Here is a 17,760-nt window from a genome sequence, read left to right as displayed (position 1 = left end):
GTTAGTTTGCATTCCTATCCTAAAGAAGGGCAATGCCAAAGAATGTTCAATCTACCATACAATTGCACTCATTTCACATGCTAGCAAGGTAATGCTCAAAATCCTCCAAACTAAACTTCAGCAGTACATGAACTGAGAACTTCCAGATGTACAAGCTGGATTAGAAAAGGTGAGGAACCAGAGATCAAATTGCCAACATCCATTGGATCATAGAGGCGTAAGGAAGTACCTGAAAAACATCTACTTCTCCTTCACAGACTGCTCTGAAGTCTTTCACGGTGAATCATAAGAAACCGTGGAAAATTCTTAAAGAGATGGAAATACCAGACCACCATACCTGTCTTCTAAGTAACCTGTATGCAGCTCAAGAAGCAACAGTTGGTACTAGGCATGAAACAAGGGACTGGTTCAGAATTGGGAAAGGAGTACATCAAGGCTGTATATTGTTATCCTGCTTATTTAACTTACATGCAGAATACATCATGAGAAATGCTGGACTGGATGAAGCACAAGCTGGAATCAGGATTGCTGGGAAAAACATCAATAACCTTAGATATGCAGATGACACCACCCTTAAGGCAGAAAGCGAAGAGGAACTAAAAAGCCTCTTGATGAAAGTGAAAGAGGAGAGTGAAAAGTTGGCTGAAACCTCAACATTCAGGAAACTAAAATCATGGCATCTGGTCCCATCATTTCATGGCAAGTAGATGGGGAAACAATGGAAATAGTGAGAGGCTTTATTTTTAGGGGCTCCAAAATCACTGCAGATGGTGACAGCAGCCATGAAATTAAAAGATGCTTGGTCTTTGGAGGAAAAGCTGTGACCAACCTAGACAGTATACTAAAAAGTAGAGACATCACTTTACTGACTAGGATAAAGTGACTTTACTGTCTAGTCAAAGCTATGGTTTTTCCAGTAGTCATGTATGGATGTGAGAGTTGGACCGTAAAGAAAGGTGAGTGCCAAAGAATTGATGGCTTTTGCAGTGTGGTGCATTAGAAAACTCTTTGAGAGTCCCTTGGACTGCAATGAGTACAAACCATTCAATTTTAAAGGAAAGTGGTCCTGAATATTCATTAGCAGGACTGATGCTGAAGCTGCAGCTCTAATACATTGGCCACCCAATGCGAAGAGCTGACTCTTTAGGAAAGACCTTGTCTGATGCTGGGAAAGATTGAAGTTATTCCTTGGAAAAAATTAATAAGATTTCATCTGCTTTCTTTGAGGATAGCTGTTACTTTTCTGTTATAGATTCAGTATTAATTTTAAAGGATTAATATATACACTTTCCATATAAAACATAATACATTGTTACAATTGGTGATCTGGTTTAAGATGTGTTCATAGCTTCAATCAGTAATGACTATATGTATGTTTTTCCATATCTAAATTTACTTAGTCATTTCTCTTTTAATGAAAATGTATATATCTGAATTAGATAAAATTTCTCAAAGACTTCCATGAAGAATTATGTTGCCACACTAGTAAATGAAATCAGTTACACAGCCCAGAAATATGATTTTCCCTCAAGGCTACTAACCACTTTAGTTATAAGATTATGAAACTTTTAAAAATGATTTTTATAATTTTGGTTCTATTATGTTACACAGTTAGTTGTTTAGCTTTTATTTAACGTTTTTAATCCTCATTGTTGTTCTTTGTATGCATTAGGTGTTTGTTTAATATCTGGCTGGAACTTACAGTATTGAATTTTAAAAGTCTGTTTTTCTCTTTTTTTTAGGGGTTTAACAAAGGTCAGAATTCACATTTGCCAGGATCTAATGATGAACAGCCTTCATTTTCCACTGATCCTGCCCTGTATCTCCAAGCAGCTAGCACTAATACTCAGACTTCACATAGGATGCTGCCTACTAGTTCAGTAACACAGGGAACTGCTTTCAATCACCTCTCTCATACTGCTACCTCAGGTGACCAACAAGGCATTTGTTATACCAAAGAGAGCACACCTTCAGGAAATAGATCTTTTGTGCCTGAAATAAGCAGTCATACTGAAGATACACCTAATGGCTGTGCTGGTGTCAAGGGACTTTCTAATCGTGTTCAGCAGTTGATGGCAGAACCTATTTGCAGTCCAAACAGTAGAGATTCTACGTCACCAAATTTAATTTCAGGCAATCCTCAGATGTCTTCCTTGTTGATTGGAAAAGCCAATGATGGTGTGATGACTGGAGCATGTGACAAAGTCAATAGTATTCACCCAGAAAGTCATACAAAGACTAATAATTCTGTTGCCTCTTTACACTCTTCAGTCATTTCTACAACTGCTCTAAAATCTGCCGACCAGACGACTACCCTTGGTGTTACCAGCATCAGCAGTCCTCATGTTAGGTTACAAACAGTTAATGGAAAAGGGCTAGAGAACTCACACAGCTCTAAAAATAGAAGCTTGCCTATGATTAGCCGCAAACCTGATTCTCCAATCATACCATCAATGTCTGTGTCCATATACTCAAATTCTACAGAAGTTCTGAAGGCATGCAGGTTAGTATGGGAAAGTTTATCACAAATTGAAAATAGTTCACTTTTGACTTGATCAGAAAACTGAAATAATATGTTTTTTATAAAAAATATAAAAGGTAATTATGTAGTCAGTTGTCTAAAATAACTGTTTCAAAAGGAACTTTGTTATTACTCAGTATCATGCATAAACTATCAGTGTATTACATGTGAAAAGCGTTTTTCTACAACATATTGTGAGAAGCACATCTCTAGTATTACTAAGTTCTGTTGATTATCAGAGTTGTTGTCATATTCTCTATGATTGGGGATTGAAACCAGTGAATGGATTAAATTATATTTGATAGAAAATCTGTAAAACCTTATTGATTGCTTTCTTTCTGGGAACATTTTCTGTGATTCTAGAAGAGGTTTTAAACAGGCAGGAGTGACAAGAGAAAGAAAACAAAGATTTGGGAAGTGTTAATAGACCACCAGTCACTTTGGGAAGTCAAGCTATATTCTATTATTCTTCCTGGAGAAGGCAGTGGCACCCTACTCCAGTACTCTTGCCTGGAAAATCCCGGATGGAGGAGCCTGGTAGGCTGCAGTCCATGGAGTTGCTGAGTCAGACACGACTGAGCAACTTCACTTTCACTTAGAAGAATGAACCTCAAAAATTTATTTCTTAAATGGGTTTCATTGCCTTCAAACAATAAGACACAAAAAGATGAGAAACACTGTCTTTGATAATGTGAAATTGTATAAATTTCCATATTCTGCACAGTCTTATTCATTCATGGTTTTTGAAAACTCCTTTATTAAGATATAATTGACACACCTTATAATATATCCCTTTAAAACATACAGTACAGTGGTTTTTAGTATATTTCCATATAATGCAGCAACCACCAGCATAATTTTTCAGCGGTTTTATCATCTCAAAAAGAAAACTGTTGCACACATTTTAAAGTACTATTTTTATTGTTTGTTTAAAATCTAATCTAAAATTATCTTATTTCTCATACTTAGATGCAGTATAGAAGAGTAAAACTTGTGTGATAGTTAAAATACTAGGGGTAATGCTTTTGTGTAATTTTCTAAAACAAATTTGAATAATAATTCTGTTTGAAATTTGAATAATCAATTTGAAGTAATTCAATTTGAAATTTGAATAATTGAGATTATAATGAAATAAAATAGAAGATAGGTACTATTAAATATAAATCTGAAGATTAGTTTTTATCTATTTTGACTATTTTAGTTCAGGTTTTGAATTTCAAATATAAAAAAGGAATTATTGCTTAATTACTGTAAGTCTTCTGAAACTGGGAGTCTTTACCTCTCTTCTCAGTTGCTGAAACTAAAACATGTTTAGATTTTTCAGACACTTAGATTATCTCAGAAACCATCACTGATCAACCATTGAATATGTGTTATAAAATTATAAGCTGACACAAGTCTTAAATGTTTATATAGTTTGTACTTGCAGTTACTGGAGATAGAATAATAGAAAAATGGAAATAATTGATATTTTAAAAATTATATGAGTAAGAAATTTTTGCCTTTCATAGAGGATTAAATTTTAATTTTCCCATCTTATTTTACAAAATATATGTGAGCATCATTATGGGGTACGTTTTTTAGACTGAATTTTAAGCTCAAAACCACTAAAAGGACTTGTTTTATTGCTAAAAATGTGTAAATTTGTAAGTTGAAAATAACTTACAAATGGATGCATGGTTTTTCCAGTAAGTTTGGCTGGCAGTTTGCTAGTGAAAGGATACCATCACCATCTCCAAAAGTTGTAAAGAGAAAAAATAAAGAACAGATGAGAAAGGAAGGAAGAAAGAACATGAAGGTCAGGCTTTGAATTGAGGATAAAATTACTCCAGTTTAACACAGCCAAATAGATAGCAAATAATAACTGTCATATGGAGACAATTCCTGTTACCCGATGCTGATGTGTTCTTTACTGGACTGAATTCTGATTAGTTCAAGCAATCAGCAGTTGAGAGGGTTTAATCTCTGTATGAGAAACTTAATAAGGAAAAAAAAAATCTGTATATTTATCTATAGAGCACCTCCCATTTTTTGGTATTTAAATGTGTTCAAAAGTAAATTCATAATAAGATATTTTTAAGTATGGTATTTTTAAAGTAATTTTTCAGTAATAATACATTTTTGCTACCAGTGAGATATTCTTAGCCTTTCCCACCTCTGCTTTTTTCCCCCAAATTCATTTCTTTCCCATTTGAATTTTTATGGTAATTTTTTCTTAGAATAGCAGTGAAGTCATACCTATTTAGAAATTCATGTGTTTCTGTTGTGCAAACTGTTCATGCTTTAAGGTTGATAGGTATTTTACAAAGGAAAAAAAAGGATGGTTCCTTTATTTTCAAAAACATTGGTTCTTTGGTAAATAGATTCTGATTTGACTGGTTCATAGGGACATACTAATGGATCTTTTGATTTCATTGTACTTTTTGAGCAGCGTGTTCTCTTTTGTTATATTTCATAGAAAAATTTTAAGGGTTATTAAAGTTTTAAACTGCCAGTGTTTGATTTCATTTATAGCATTTTTTGCTTCTGCTAAAATTTTAAAATGTAAGTTCACCATTTAAGTAATTGGGCCAGTTTTGGGTTCCTTGCTCTTGCCTCATTTTTTTTTTTTCTGTTTTCATATATATTTTTACTTTGAATTGCTTGAGTTTTCTATATACTCTTAATTTACTCTGTTATTAGACTATAAAAATCCTACTCATTTTTCATATACAGGATGGTAAATCGGCTTATTTTTTTCAAGTACAATTAAATCCTTGATCCATATGTTAGAGTATTCTAAAATATTTATATTATATTGTAGTACATCTCTCACTAGGAAACAAGTCTTTTATAATCAAACTTAAATCATTTTGTGGAAAGTATAGAGTGACAGACATAATTAAGCACTAAAATAAATGCCTTTTATTATATAGAGATTATAATTGACTCTTAAGGCATTGTTCTAAGGAGGATATATTTTTTCCTATATTAGCTTCTGACATGTATTTTGGTTGTTAAATCAGTTCTGTAGCGTTTATAAATTAGAATCGTATTTTTAAATTTAGAAGCTTAAGATACAGGCAGCTTGAACCACACAAGTCACTATGCTTTGTGGACAGATAATGAAACCTAGAGACTGATTTAACATTTAAACTTAATTGCTAGTTAATTGTAAGATTTTAGTGTAATTTACATTTGCAAATTGTTTAAAAATAGAAAAGTCTGCATTTTTAACTTAATTTGTAACTATATAAATCCTATCACAGGGACTCCTCTGGTGGTTCAGTGGTTAGCACTGTGCACATTCATTGCCAAAATCCCCCTTTGATCCCTATTCAGGTAACTAAGGCCAAAATAGGCTCTACACACTACGAGCTGTTTTTTACGGCATTTCAAAGTTGATAACTACTCCATCTGAAACTTTAGTTTTCATTAGTTCTGCAAAAAAATCCTAAGTTTCAGGCTTTCCTTCCCTTTAGCAAAAGTAAAGCTAAACAAGGAACAGTGATTTTACTTCAGCTTGTGTAGTTGTATAATTTGAAATTTTAAATATAATTTGTAATTTGTTCTCCAAAAATACAATTATTTGTTCTGAAGAAACAGTGTATATTATTTTACTTTACTGAACGTAGAACTTAAGATTTTTCTCTTGTTTTAATCTCCTGTTTTTACAGTCATTGCATAACTGATATATTTCTTATAATTTTTTTTCTAGGAACTTAGATAAAAATGGCTTGTCTAATAGTCACAATTTGTTGGATAAATGTCCACCTCCAAGACCACCAACTTCTCCATATCCGCCTTTGCCAAAGGACAAGTTGAATCCACCCACACCTAGTATTTATGTAAGTCTTCTTGCTAATTAGTAATAAGCCAGGTATCTGAACTTGTCTACCTTCAGATATATTTTTAAACCAATGCGAATCTTCTTAGAGAAAATTAAATTTTTTCTCTAAAGTTGAAAGCTTTGGAAAACCATGTTTGTGTCCTAGAGGATAACAAACAACATCTGTCAGACTGAATATGGTCCACTACCTCTTTTTGTAAGTAAAGTTCTGTTGTTACATAGTCATAGTCATAGTCATTTATTTATATGTTATCTGATTGCTTTGCACTTGATTAACAGCCTTAAATAGTTACGAAAGAAAATAGTTCATAAAACCAAAAATACTTACATTTGTCCTTTCTTCGAAAAAGTTTTGCCACTGTACTCTAGAAAGATTTTTTGAAGGGAATATTTAAATTTAAAGTGTCTCTCACTTTTGGAATGAGATTCTCTGAGAGTAGCAATAAGTAATTGTTTTTGTCTTAGTTTTTCGTTTACATGATTCTAAATCTACATTCTTCCATCTTACAGACCTTAATTTAATGCTTTAAAGCAAAAATTTTTGTAAGCAACAAAGTGGTTAAGAATATAGCAATTATGATTAGTGCATGTTACTAAAAAGGTAAAGAATAAATAATTAAAAATTTTCAATTTGAAGCTAAATGTTTTTACTTTTGGGGAATTTAGGTCTTTGGTAAAGAAAACTGATTGAAGTTAAGTCAAAACAATTTCTGTGATTTTTTTTTTTCTAAGTGTATCTGCTGTCCGTCCTTAAACTATCCTGTTTTAAGACAAAAGAAAACTTTCTAAGCTAAAATTTGAAGAGTAAATATTTAGAATGATGCTATGTAAGAGAGCATTTTGGATTTCTGGCTCCTTTTTAAACTAGATGCTTAAGGAAAGTTATATGGCTCAAAATAGCCTGGAATTAAAACTCCCCTCCAGGTCCCACCGACCCACCCCCACCAACCATTCTATGCAAAAGGAAGCAGTCTCCCACCCCCCAAAAAAAATGGACATTAAGGTTGATTACGTCCACCTCCCAGCTGGCTGATCTCACTCCAAACAACCCTGGAGAAGAACAGGCCTCCTTAAGACAGTAGCTTTCCACATACATGCCTGTATGTACTTACTCTTTTCTTGGATAAGTGTAGCACCTCACTAATATGACTCCTGCCCCTTCTCTCCTCATTAAAGGTGATCTGTTCCTATAAAGTGCCAGTCTCATTCTTTTTCTGAACCTCACCTTCTCTAACTCCTTTACCCTACAGATGCTATATAAAACCAAATTTTACTCTTAAATTACCACATTAGATTACACTGACTTATTGTGAAAGGAAGGTCTAGTTATAAAATTAAGGTCAACCCCTGAAGCTGGACTTTTGGGGATTAAATGCAAACTGGAGATTTATTTTTGCCTGTTACTGAATCATTTTTTATTTTGATTATAGTCTTTAAAACACTTTGAATATTTAAGTTTATATTTTACTTTTTCCATACCTCTTTTATAAGAATTCTGAAGGTATGCTTGGTAAGTACACTTGGGAAATACTTTTGAACTGCTAACCTCTTTCAGTCCTTTTGTGAATATTGTGATCTAAGAAGTTAATAACACCATTTCAGAATTTATTAAATTTAAAGTGTATCACTTTTAAAGACAAATGTATATAGTGATTTTCTTCTCGTGGAATTTTCCTGAAAGGACTAATGCTAAAACACTGTAGTATGTAGCACTCTGCATTAATGGCAAAAGTATATTGTTGATGTAAAAATGCCTGGACAAAAAATGAAAACGTATTTCAGGACAGTACTTGGTCATTTTCTGAAATCTAACAAAACATTTCAATTTTACAGTTGGAAAGTAAACGTGATGCTTTCTTTCCTCCATTACATCAATTTTGTATAAATCCCAAAAACCCTGTTACAGTAATACGTGGCCTTGCTGGAGCTCTTAAATTGGGTAAGTTTTTTTTAAAAAGTTGAAAGTTCTCTTTCTGTCATTTTTTAAAAAACTATCAGAAACACACTTTTTTTCCTAGATGTTTCCCCCAGTTTTTATTTTAATGGTAGGAAACCATTAAACTATTTTAATGGTAAGAAACAACCTTCTTTCTGTCTCAGTCACTTTACATTTTTAACATGATGCCTATATTAGCCACTGACAATTTTTGATAGATTTTTACTTCTTTTTAATTTGTTATTATTAAGCAGCATGAATGACTAAGGTTAGTTAATTGAAGACATTTTACCATGTAAGATGTAGGTAAAATTAGATCCAGAGCCTGCTTATGTCCCTCAGTCCCTTGTTACACCTGTCACAGTGGTTAAATCTAATGATTCATGGGACTGCTTTGTAAGTTTGGCCCTCATATGGCTTGAAGCAGTCTTTAGAGAAATGGATGGAACATCATAAAGAATTTTTTTAAACAACTTCTGATATGTTCATTATACCAAAAACAGTTTTATTTTTTATTAAAACTTATTTATTCATGTAGATCTAGGGCTTTTCTCTACTAAAACATTGGTAGAAGCTAACAATGAACACACAGTAGAAGTGAGAACACAGTTGTTGCAACCAGCAGATGAAAACTGGGATCCCACTGGAACAAAGAAAATCTGGCGTTGTGAAAGTAATCGATCTCATACTACAATTGCTAAGTATGCACAGTACCAGGCCTCCTCCTTCCAGGAGTCATTGAGAGTAAGTGTTTTTTCCTGGAGATTTTTTTTCTAAATTAAATATAATTGCTTCTCTTAACAGTTTATTCAGTAATATAATTAGCTTTTGTAAGTATTACAATAAACAATAAACTATTGAAGGTTTAAATGAGGTTATATTAGCAGAAGTACATATTGTTAATAGAGAAAATACTGTTTTATAGCATATCCTTATTTTTGAAATGTTTCTACTTAAAATTATAAAGTAAATAGGTTTACATAGTAGTTGCAGGCTGATTTTAACAAAGAATATTATCTGGGCAGTGCTCTCGTTTTTCATTGGTTTGTAAAAAGGCGTTTCCATTTCATTTTATCTGAAAAATACTCTATAAAGTGTTAGGACGCTTTCTTTGTCATTAATAGTCTGTAAATAAAACTGCAAAAGAAGCAGAAATTTACAAAAGCATCTAAAAATATTCTTTGCCCTGTTCACTGTTCTGTTGGAGAATGCTTTGAGCCTAACTTCACATATGATTAAATAAAAAGATGCTTACTGCTTGGAAGAAAAGTTATGACCAACCTAGACACCATATTAAAAACCAGAGACATTACTTTTCCAACCAAGGTCCGTCTAGTCAAGGCTGTGGTTTTTCCAGTAGTCATGTATGGATGTGAGAGTTGGACAATAAAGAAAGCTGAGTACCAAAGAATTGAAGCTTTTGAACTGTGGTGTTGGAGAAGACTCTTGAGAGTCCCTTGGACTACAAGGAGATCCAGCTAATCCATCCTAGAGGAAATCAGTCCTGAATGTTCATTGGAGGCGTTTATGTTGAAGCTTAAACTCTGCTACATTGGCCACCTGATGGGAAGAACTGACTCACTGGAAAAGACCCCAATGCTGGGAAAGATTGAAGGCAGGAAGAGAAGGAGACGACAGAGGACGAGATGGTGGGGTGGCATCACCAACTCAATGAACATGGGTTTGGGTGAACTCCAGGAGTTGGCGATGGACAGGGAGGCCTGGTGTGCTGTAATTCATGGGGTCGCAAAGAGTCGGACCCGACTGAGCAACTGAACTGAACCGAACAATTTTCTACAGATAATCTTATTAGGTGGAGGAAGTTCCTGTCTATTCCTAGTTCAGTGACTGATTTTATCATGCACAGGTATTCAGTTTTGTCAGTTCTTTTGCTGCATCAGTTGTTATGATCATGTGTTTTTTCTTTTTTAACCTGTGGATGTTTGATGTAATATAATGATTGATTTTTTTTTTAGTGTTGAGTGAACCTCACAAAGAGGTGGACACTACTAAACGACTGAACTGAACTGAACTGAACCTTGCATGCATTGGATAAATCCCATTTGGCCATAGTGTATAAATGTCTTTCTGCATAGTTGGATGTGATCTGCTGATACTTTGTTGAGGATTTTTCTTTGGTCTGTAGTTTTCTCTCAGTGTTTTTAGTATTAGGGTAGTCATTGTCCTTGACCTCATAGTATAGTTGAAAGATTGTGTCTGCTTCTATTTTCTGGAATAGGTTGTTGAGCACTGGCATAATTTCTTCCTGAATTTTTGGTGGAACTCTTTATCAGTGTCCTCATCTGGGCACTATGGTGCTTTTTGTTCTACATAGTTACTAAATGATTGATTCAATTTCAGTAGTTATATACTTTACAGATTATCTCTTCCTCCCAGTGTTTCTTTTGATAAATTGTGTCTTGCAAGGAATTGGTTCATTTTATCTAGGTTATCATATTTGTGGGTAGAGTGATTCATAGCATTCTTTTATTATCCTTTAATGACCATGGGATTTGTAATAATGATCCATATTTTATTTATATTATTAGTAATTTCTGTCTCTTGAATGGCAACACTGACTCAATGGACATGAGTTTGAGCAAGCTCCAGAAGTTGGTGATGGTCAGGGAAGCCTGGTGTGCTCTAGTCCATAGCGTTGCAAAGAGTTGGACATGACTGAGCGACTGACCTGAACTGAACTGTCTTGTATATTTATTTTCCAGCCTAGTTTTATCAATTTTATTGGTCTTTTCAAAGGGCCAAGTTTTGGTTTCACTGATTTTTCTCTTTTGACTTTGTATTTTCAGTTTTCGTGACTTTAATTATTCTTCATATTTCTTTTCTTAGTCCCTTCTATTGGATTTATTTACTCTTGTTTTCCATTTAATTTTCTTGTAGAGTAGAAACTTAAATGATTGATTTCAGATCTTTTCTTTTTCTATTATTTATATTAATTGTGCTGAAATTCCTGTCAGTCACTGGTTTGGGTGCATCTGCAAATTTACTAACATTTATATTTTCATTATAACTCAGTTCAAAATAATTATTAGGTATTTTTGAGGGTATTTTCGACAATATATTGTTTAGTATCAGTGTGTTTTTGGATTTTCTGTCTTTGTTTAACTGATTTCTAGTTTATTTCCATTGTTATCTAATAGGATGTATTGTATTATGTCTTTACTTTTGAATTGCAAAGGTGTGCGTAGTGACCTGGAATGTGGTCTTACTGAACATTCTGTGTGAACTTCAGAGAAGCATGCAGTTTTTGACATAAGAGTCCTGAAAGGCACAAACAAAACCTTCTAACCATCAGGACCCAGAGGAAAAGAGCAGTTGACCACACAAGAGACTGAGACAGACCTCCCTATGGGTCTCCAGTGGAGGTACTGGTTGAAAGTGGCCTGCCTCAGGGTCAGGGGCACTGGTGGCAGCAGTCTTGGGAAGTGCAGCATGTTGGTATAAGTCATCTTCGAGGAGGTCACCATTAGCGCTACCATAGAGCCTGTAGCCCTACCATAGGGACTATAGACTTAGAGCACTGGGCTGCCTCAGGCCAAATCAACAGGGAGGGAGCACATCCCTACCTATTAGCAGAAAATTTGACTACAGATTTACTGAATATCACCCTGCCCACCAGAGCAAGACCTGGTTTTCCCCACAGCCTGTCTGTTCCGTTAGAAAGCATGCACAAGCCTCTTTACTCATCCATCAGAGGGCAGACAGAAGAAGCAAGAAGTGCAGTTCCATGGACTCCAGAACGAAAACCACAATCACAGAAAGCTAACCAACTGATGGATCACAACCTTGTGTAACTCAGTAAAACTATGAACCATGACGTGGAGGGCCACCCAAGATGGATGGGTCACTGAGGTGAGTTCTGACAAAACTAGGTCAACTGGACAAGGAAATGGCAAGCCACTTGAGTTTTTTGCTTAGAGGACCCCATAAACAGGCAAATTTTTGCCCCATGAAAAGGCAAAAATATATGACACTAGAGGATGAATTCCCCCAGGTCTGTAGGTGTCTGATATGATATGCTACTGGAGAAGAGTGAAGAAATAACTCCATAACAATGAACAGACTTGGCTAAAGTGGAAATGATGCTGAGGTGTCAATGTGTCTTGTGGTGAAAGTAACATCCATTGCTATAAAGAACAATACTGCACACGAACCTGGAATGTTGGGTCTGTGAATTCAGGTAAATGGGACATGGTCAGGCAGGGTAAGGCAAGAGTGAACATCTATGTCTTAGGAATCAGTGAACTAAAATGAATGGGAATGGGTGAATGGAATTTAGATGACCATTATATATACTACTGTGGGCAAGAATCCCATAGAAGAAACGGAGTAGTCATCATAGTCAACAAAGCACTCCAGAATATAGTACATTGGTGCATTCTCAAAAATGACAGAATGATCTGTTTATTTCCAAGGCAATTCAGTATAACAGTCATCCAAGTCTGTGCCTCAGCCACTGATTCTGAAGAAGCTGAATTTGAATGCTTCAGTGAAGAACTGGGAAACCTTCTAGAACTAACACCAAAAAAAAATGTCTTTTTCATCTTAGAGAATTGGAATGCAAATGTTGGAAGTCAAATACCTTGAGTAATAGGCAAATTTGGCCTTGGAATACAAAATGGGCAGGGGGCAAAATACAAAATGAAGCTGGGCAAAGCCTAACCAAGTTTTTCCAAGAGAATACAAGTCATAGCAAACACCATCTTGGAAACAACCTTAGAGGTGATTCTACACATAGATATCATCAGATGGTCAGTAATGAATTCAAATTGATTATATTCTTTGCAGCCAAGAATGGAGAAGCTCTATAGTCAGCAAAGAGAAGACCTGCAGCTGACTGTGGCTCACATCCAAGCTCCTTATTGCAAAATTCAGGTTTAAATTGAAGAAAGTGGGGAAAATCACTAGACCATTCACGTATTACCTAATACCTTATGATTATTTAGCAGAAGTGACAAATAGAGTCAAGAGATTATTAGTCTGGTAGACTGAGTACCTGAAGAATTATGCATGGAGATTGATATTGTTGGAGAGGAGAAAGTAACCAAAATAATCCTAAAAGGAAACAAATGAAAGAAGGCAAAAATTGCCTGGAGAAAGGAATGGCACTCCACTCCCATATTCTTGCCTGGAGAATGCCTTGGACAGAGGAGTCTGGTAGGTTACAATCCATGGAGTCACAAAGTATTGGACACAATTTAGCAAATAAAGACACACACACAAATATGGTATAATGTTATGATATTTATATCCCAATTATAAAAAAGAGGATTAAGAAACTTTTTTCTCTTATTCTTTTTTTTTGATGCTTTTATTTTATATATTAGGAATTCTGACCTGTATTATTTTTTTTCTTTAAAAAAAATAAATTTTTTTCCAAACCAACACAGTTTTTTTCTAGCAAATTTCTCTAAATTTTTGTCTGTTAGAAAAATCTTTATTTCTCTTTTACCCTTGAAAAATGTCTGAGGGTATAAAATTCTAGTGTGATTTTATTTTTATTTCCATTTCACTGTCTTCTTGCTTACATTTTGAAGAAAATGTGATTGTTATGTTTAGATGAGTATAAGTGAGATATTTTTATTTTCTGTGGCTCCATTCCATATTTTCCCTTATGTTTGATTTTCTGTAGTATAAGTATTATATGCCTAACTTTAGGGTTTGCACATTTATCTTCTTGATTTTATTCAGAACCTCTATCTTCATGTTTTGATACCTCTGTTTCATTGGTAGGGGCTATTTACTTATTTCTAGTTTGTTTATTGGTTTAACTTTTTATTTCTTTTTGCATACTACGAGGAATTTGGGATCTTTTGTTACCTGATCAGGGATTGAATCCTGGGCCCCAGCAGTGAGAGTGCTGAGTTCTAAACATTGGACTGCCAGGGAATTTCCTCTTGGTTCATTTATTTCTTCTCTTTCAACATTGTTGGTTTGATACATCTTTTAAACTTTCGCTTCAATTCTTGCTTATTCTGGTTTGGTTTTCTGTGAACTTTTTTTGGTCTGTTTTTCCCTCTTTTTCAGATTTAGAAATTTCTTTTCAGATACCTCCATGTCAAATTACTCCTTTTTAGAATTCATTGCATCAGTTCAGTTCAGTCACTCAGTCGTGTCCGACTCTTTGTGACCCCATGAACCACAGCACACCAGGCCTCCGTGTCCTCCCAAACCCATGTCCATTGAGTCAGTGATGCCATCCAACCATCTCATCCTCTGTCATCCCCTTATCCTCTGCCCTCAATCTTTCCCAGCTCCAGGGTTTTTTCAAGTGAGTCAGCTCTCCGCATCAGATGGCCAAAGTATTGGAGTTTCAGCTTCAACATCAGTCCTTCAAATGAACACCCAGGACTGATGTCCTTTAGGACAGGTTGGATATCCTTGAAGTCCAGCGGACTCTCAAGAGTCTTCTCCAGCACTACAGTTCAAAAGCATCAATTCTTCGGCACTCAGCTTTCTTCACAGCCCAACTCTCACATCCATACATGACCACTGGAAAAACCATAGCCTTGACTAGACATATCTTTTTTGGCAAAGTAATATGTCTGCTTTGTAATATGCCGTCTAGGTTGGTGATAACTTTCCTTCCAAGGAGTAAGCATCTTTTAATTTCATGGTTGCATTCACCATCCACAGTGATTTTGGAGCCCAAAAAAATGAAGTCTAACACTGTTTCTACTGTTTCCCCATCTATTTCCCCTGAAGTGATGGGAGCGGATGCCATGATCTTAGTTTTCTGAATGTTGAGCTTTAAGCCAACTTTTCACTCTCCTCTTTCACTTTCATCAAGAGGCTCTTTAGTTCTTCTTCATTTTCTGTCTTAAGGCTGGTGTCATATGCATATCTGGGGTTATTGATATTTCTCCTGGCAGTCTTGATCCCAACTTCTGATTCCTCCATCCCAGTATTCTTTACATACTAAACTATAAAACCTTTTTTCTTAGAGTTCCATCATTTATGTTATGTCAGAGACTCTTCTTGTTCTTGGTATGGGGTTTAAGCTGTGCATCTGACTTTTCACATACCTTGATGTGCTGGATAAAAGGAACTGCTGTAAGTAGGCTTTTAGTCATGTATTGGTAAAATTATTAAGGTAAGGGGGTATTTTGTTATCTTATGATTCGGTCTTAGTCCTTGTGAAGCATGTGCCTCTCCACTGTGAACTTCATTAGTGCTTCATGTTTGTTTGTTTTTTCCCCATTCTTTCAGTAGAATTGAATGTGTAGAATGGGCTGGAGTTTGGTATTCTCTTCTCTGGAGATGTGTTTGTTGTCTAATTGCTCAGTGATGTCCAACTGTTGAAACCCCACGAACGATAGCCCACGAGGCTCCTCTGTCCCAGGGAAGAATACTGGAGTGGGTTACCATTTCCTTCTCCAGGGAATCTTCCTGGCCCACAGATCATACCCATGTCTCCTGCACTGGCTGGCAGATTCTTTACCACTGAGCCACCATGGAAGTCTCTCTGGACATATAGGCTAATAAAAATTCCAGAAAATTAGCCTGTGAATAAAGAGCTTCTTCTGAGTGCAGATTTTGCTGTAAAGAAAAGAATCCTCTGGTATATTTCAGAAAGGGATTTTTTTTTGTGATATTGTCCATGGTTTTTCTTTCCCCAGGAGAGTATCCATAGAGTTTTCTGGTCCCATTAATTTTAGTTTCTATTTTTCACTACTTTTTCAAAACAAAAAACAAAAAAACAACTTTTGGACACAGCAGTTTGACCTGGTTTGTTTTACTAACATGAGACTGCTTGTTTTTAAAAATGAAGTGGCTACTTCAAGATCTCTTACATGTTTTACAGAATCATTAGTAAAGTATTTAATTTGCACATATTTTCCCTATTCTGTAAGTTGTGTTTTCACTTTTTCTTGATGATTTCCTTTGAAGCGTGGAAGATTTAGTTTGGGTGAAAATTTTAACTGCTTTACTTTTGGTGTCATAGCCAAGCTAGGTTTTCCCTGTGGTCATGCAGACTTACTCTTTCTTTTGTTGTAAGAGTTTCATAGTTATATGTCTTATATTAGGTTATTGGATCCCTCTTGAGTTGATTTTCCTCTTTAGTAAAAGGTTGGTGTCTAACATTCATTCTTTTCAATATGGGTTTCTAGTTTCAGTACCATTTCTTCACTGAATTATTTTGGGATATTTTTCAGGAGAGTAACACATTTTTATTTAGATTTAATTTCCTTCCTAGTGCTAAGTGTTTTATTTATATAGAATGTATTTTGTCAGAAGTTTAGATTATTAAGAACTGTATGTTCTCTTAGTTGTGTTACTATACTTCATATAGACAGGGTTAGGATAAAAAATTTTATAGAAAACCTGACTGTTATTTTTGTAGGCACACACACTCCTGCCAATTTAAAATGTGTACTTTAGCTTGATTGACATTTATAAGTAACATTGATAGCAAGACTATAGAACTTTGCTGTTATTTTTTTTATTGTCACCTTAATTTGTGTCAAGTAGAAGAATATACACATTTCATTCTTATGCAAGAGTTCATATAGGAAGAACGACCTCTGGTCTTTTGGTGCAACGTGCCTATAGGAAACTACTTTTCAAATCATAATCAGTAGCGTTTATGTAGATAAAATTATTTTATTCAGTTGTGTAATGGGAAGTATAGTCTGTAGCAGGATACTAAAACATGAATGTTTTTGCTTAATTTTTAGGAGGAAAATGAGAAAAGAATGCAACATAGAGAATATTCAGATAATGAATCCACTTCTTCAGATAAGTAAGCAAATTTTAATATGCATTCAGTGTTCCTGTCCAAAAGGCATGAATTTACTTTTGTTGTTTTCTTTTTTAGTAGTGGAAGGAGAAGGAAAGGACCTTTTAAAACTATAAAATTTGGAACGAACATTGACCTCTCTGATGACAAAAAGTAAGACCTTCTGTTCTATTACCATGAAGTGCAAACAGAAATGTAGACCTGAAAGTTGTCTACTTTTATATTTTCTATAATCCCATAGGTATCCTGTTTTTGTGTGTTGACAGATAAGTTTTTTCTAGCATTCAGAAATTATTTTTAGTAGATTTTGAAATGGTATTTTTGTTACAGTATCAAAACAGTTTTACAGATGTGCAAATGAAAATATAAGATTATCACACTTTTTTTTAGTTTTTAAAATATTTTATTTATTTATTGTCATTTGACTGTGCTGGGTCTTGCTTGTAGCATGTTGGCTTTCTATAATTGCCTCAATCAGGGTTTACTCTCTAGTTTTGGTGTGCGGGCTTCTCACTGTGGTGGCCTCTTTTATTGCAGAGCACAGGCTCTAGGAGCACAGGCTTCAATAGTTGCAGCATGTGGGCTCAGCAGTTGTGGCTTACTAGCTCAACTGCTCTGCAGCATGTGGAACCCTACTTTCCCGACCAGGATTTAACCTGTCTCCCCTGCATTTGCAGGTGAATTCTTAACTGCTGGAACCAGGGAAGTCCCATAAA

At 35.0% G+C, this 17,760-nt stretch overlaps 1 protein-coding gene across 3 annotated transcripts in view; it reads left to right on the top strand.

The window, feature by feature from the left end:
* Positions 1-17,760, top strand: part of LOC120860170 (lysine-specific demethylase 6A-like) — a 175,251-nt gene that overhangs the window by 123,714 nt on the left and 33,777 nt on the right. For all 3 annotated transcript variants that reach the window (XM_040235963.1, XM_040235962.1, XM_040235964.1), the window contains 6 exons: positions 1,743-2,503; positions 6,219-6,348; positions 8,184-8,289; positions 8,825-9,030; positions 16,983-17,047; positions 17,123-17,197. In XM_040235963.1, the coding sequence (XP_040091897.1) occupies positions 1,743-2,503; positions 6,219-6,348; positions 8,184-8,289; positions 8,825-9,030; positions 16,983-17,047; positions 17,123-17,197 (1,343 nt within the window). The remainder of the gene's footprint in view (positions 1-1,742; positions 2,504-6,218; positions 6,349-8,183; positions 8,290-8,824; positions 9,031-16,982; positions 17,048-17,122; positions 17,198-17,760) is intronic.

The sequence above is a fragment of the Oryx dammah genome, unplaced genomic scaffold (genome assembly GCF_014754425.2).
Source record: "Oryx dammah isolate SB20612 unplaced genomic scaffold, SCBI_Odam_1.1 HiC_scaffold_11032, whole genome shotgun sequence".
Taxonomy (NCBI): domain Eukaryota; kingdom Metazoa; phylum Chordata; class Mammalia; order Artiodactyla; family Bovidae; genus Oryx; species Oryx dammah.
This window is presented reverse-complemented; position numbering and strand designations above follow the sequence as displayed.